Source organism: Porites lutea, chromosome 4 (assembly GCF_958299795.1).
Source record: "Porites lutea chromosome 4, jaPorLute2.1, whole genome shotgun sequence".
In the NCBI taxonomy this organism is placed as follows: Eukaryota; Metazoa; Cnidaria; class Anthozoa; order Scleractinia; family Poritidae; genus Porites; species Porites lutea.
In genome coordinates, this window is record NC_133204.1 from 26,445,124 (window position 1) to 26,448,830 (window position 3,707).

The 3,707-nt window shown below is 38.0% G+C and overlaps 1 protein-coding gene across 1 annotated transcript; it reads right to left on the bottom strand.

The window, feature by feature from the left end:
- Window positions 1-1,361: 1,361 nt before the first annotated feature.
- LOC140935183 (histamine H2 receptor-like) lies at window positions 1,362-3,427 on the bottom strand. Its single transcript, XM_073384720.1, has one exon. The coding sequence runs from the start codon at window positions 2,798-2,800 to the stop codon at window positions 1,823-1,825; it is 978 nt and encodes a 325-aa protein (XP_073240821.1). The 5' UTR covers window positions 2,801-3,427; the 3' UTR covers window positions 1,362-1,822.
- Between the last annotated feature and the right edge of the window lie 280 nt (window positions 3,428-3,707).

The following is a 3,707-nucleotide window of genomic DNA, read 5'->3' on the forward strand; positions in this document are numbered from 1 at the left end:
TGATAAAACAGTCTCTTGGGTAGCTTTAGCAACGACGATGGCGACCGTAACCACAAGGTCAAATTCAAAGGTAGTGTGCGCTTGCGCGAACCATCGTCATTTTGGTGGGAAAATGCAATGGCCATTGTCATTCTACAACGAGTTTTAGCGAGAATGTCCTAGTGGCGAAAAAAAGTTATCAAATGTTAGAAATTTCATCATTTAGCGATCGGGAGAGAGCTTAACCTCTGTCAACGGAAATAAGCGTGCTAACTTTTTGGTGAAAAAAAGTACCATGAAGCTTTCCGGGTGCCTGTTTTTAGAAAAATAGGCGAGAAAACTCAAAATAAAATGTTGTCCTCGTCCACGAATCTAAAGCTCTTTGTCAACTCATTTTGTTCATTCTCGCCGAAAAAAAAAAGTATATAAGCGATTTGTGGATTATTTTACCTACAAAATAACTTCGCCTTTTTGTAGTACATATTGATATTGCGTTGTTGCGTTTATAATTTATAATTGTTGATGTCGCCGCCCGGTTAGCTCAATGGGATAAGTGCCGGTGTGCTGAGCAGGAGGCCGTAGGTTCAAACCGTGTTCGGATCAACACTCAGGGTCTTTAAATAACTGAGGAGAAAGTGCTGCCTTTGCAATAGCACCTGCAAACGGTTAGACTTTCTAGTCTTCTCGGATAAGGACGATAAACCGTAGGCCCCGTCTCAGAAGCCCTCGCACATGTAATAAATCTGTGGGACGTTAAAGAACTCACACACTCTTCGTAAAGAGTAGGGCACTGCCCGTTGTAGTGGTCTATCTTACTTTCTCACTCATGTCTGCGGGCATCATTACTAATTCCATCATTACTTGTAAACTGTACCTTAAAAAGTCTGGCAAGGTCCCCCAACCAGTGTTGTAAATTGTCCCTGAAAAGCCCCGAGGGGAGTGGATAGTAATATATTTACAATAACGATTACAATTTACAATGTCTAGCGCATATTTAGCCGTATTTAAATACACAACACGCAAAGGGCAGTTTATGTAAACTGAAAAATTATGGTTATTCATATGGGGAAAGGTTGAAAAAGTCATCAACCTTCCTGGGTCTTTTCGCCAGAAGACACAAATAGTACAACTTACAGTAAACGTTACTGAGTATCAGAAATTGTGATGTATATTATTATTATTATTATTATTATTAAAAAAAAAGTTTCCTTCAATCACTGACGATCGTGATTTTAGCACCAACTCTCGCGTTTCCATGGCAACCGAGTTTTAACAGCCATTTTTTCAAAATTCTAATTATTTTTCTAAAAAGCGTTCTTTTTCTACATTTTCTTTTCCATGTGATTGTTTTCGACATCGATATTGGAGAGTATGTCTTCGGACAATATATAAAGCACTTAGCTGGGAAAGAGATAGTCCTCGAATCGCAGACAGTATGTCGTAAAACAGCTGTTGTTCTTGCAGTTGTCTATCGACAGTATACTGAAGTGTTACAGCGATGAGTGGTGTACCTATAAGTTGTGGGCGGTTAAGTTTTTCTTGACTCCTCTTTATGCAGAGGAAACTGAAAGTTACTTAGCCATGAAATTACAAAGCAAATCGTACCTTATCTGTCCAACCTGAAGTAAGAGGGATATAACAAAACCTTTGGAACAGTGAAAAGAACAACATCGTTCGGATTTCCTCGTTTTACATAATTTAACGCAAGAGAAAATGAGTTGTCCAAATATATAAAAACATAAGCTGTTAGTCACTTGGGTTCGAAGTTCTTTCAAAAAACAAAATGTATAAACAGGTACAAAAAGTTATAAGCAGGGCAACTCTCACTTAGTTATATAGCTTATTACCCCCTAGAAGTCCCTGTTACGCTTTCCCTTTGGATAGTCTGAGTGTCATGTCCCCTGACTGGGCAGCGACACTTAAACGTGTCTTTTATCGCTATTCGAATCTCGGCGACCCGCCAAAAGTAAACCAAGGGATTTAGCGACGAGTTTATAAACGTTATTGTCCCTGTAAACTGCAGCGCAATATATTTGTTCACACTGTTATCAGTTAGTTGTATAACAATGGCTGTGCAGATGTACGGAAAATAAAAAAGGAATAACAAGAAACAGACGTAAAAAGTGTTGATAGCCGATCTCGTCAATCGAGCAAAATGCATTTGCGATGAAACATGCCGCCGCGCATGAACTTGTGCTTGTGTGTTTATTTGGGCTTGATGTCGCTTGACAACACTGTAGATTCTAGAATACATCAGTACAACGACAAACAATGAAATGGCAAAGGACAATATTGCAGCAAGGTAGTATACTGTAGTGCTTTGTGTCCATACGAAGCCCAGTAAACTTGACATCAGCCAAGAGAGAGCGATAGTAACTATGACTTTCTTATTGGTGACTATGATTGGATATCGCATGTGCAGATGAAATACGAGGTACCTATCCACACTGATGATAGTGGCGGTTGAAAAAGAAGCGGAAGACAAAATCACAGAAAGAACATCGAAGGCATCTTTAAGCGCGCTCGGGCCACCTTTTTCGGTTCCCAGGTAAAAAACGCTCCAAACAACTTGTAGCGGTTGAGTCAGTGAACCGACGAAGAAATCCGTTAAGGCCAGTCCAAAGAGCAGAGTTAAAGATGGCGAATGTAGAGCTGGAGTCCTCCAGATCACGAACATTATGACGCTATTACCAAAAGCTGCTGTGAAAGAGAAACACGCATTGGTAACGCAGTTCACGATAGTATAAGATCTTAGTTTCACGATGTCGTCTTCACTTATAGACAGGTTGGGGTAACCATAACTCAGTTTGAAGTTCTCCATGTTAAATATATAACTCACAGAATAGTAAGAAGAGGAATTAATAATAATGCAAGCAATCGTTTTTAAGGCCAATATGTACCGCAGTTAAACGATTATGGAAATTCTCTTCACCTGTCAGCGTAAGAACAGTGTATGATTGATCAATTTATTTGATTAACATTTTTGCTTTCAGTTATGAGGAAAGATAACTATCAATTGAAAAAAAAAACTCTTTGCTCAAAACACCTTTGCTTTAATAAGGTAGACTAGTTAAGAATTTTGGTGTAAGCTGGCATTGAAAACTCATAGATTACAAACGAAAAACTGATACTAATTCAAGACTATTCTTCAACGCCAAAGCACCATCCAGTTTTATTAAACTTAAGAACCTCGGGTAAACTGATGGCCTTAGATGGCCGCAAAGCAATCGAAAAGATCGTTTTATATCCCAGTAGCCGTGCCTAGCACCAAAGACGTTAAACAAAATGTTTACTATAACTTTAATAGCAACTTACAGTAGGTCCGTTCTTTTTTCTTTTGAAATTTAGATTAAAATTTATAGTAAATTAAACATTGTGTATTTTATACCGACTAATATCGGTTATAACATATTATACTGATTTCTACATCTTAATTTAGGTATGTTGCAGGGCATAAAAACAAGAGAAAGCTAAGTGCGTTTTTACTTCAAATAAGTATGGTTGAATGAAAAGTGACTCTTATGACGTTTATTCACAGAATAAATACTTGATATTAATATTGAAAAGCAGTCTATGTTTGCTTTTCTTATGGGAAAACGAAACATACATAATTAAAGAGACAGTTGCAGCTGCCAAAGGGACGTTCAGTTCACGAGACAAAAATAGTTAAGTTTTGACAGAAAAGTCGCTTATTTTTCCACACACATTTTCTGTTTTGTTCATGATAC

Coding starts and splice junctions, on each gene's coding strand:
- LOC140935183 (XM_073384720.1), bottom strand. CDS start 2,800: ATGGAGAACTTCAAACTGAGTTATGGTTACCCCAACCTGTCTATAAGT.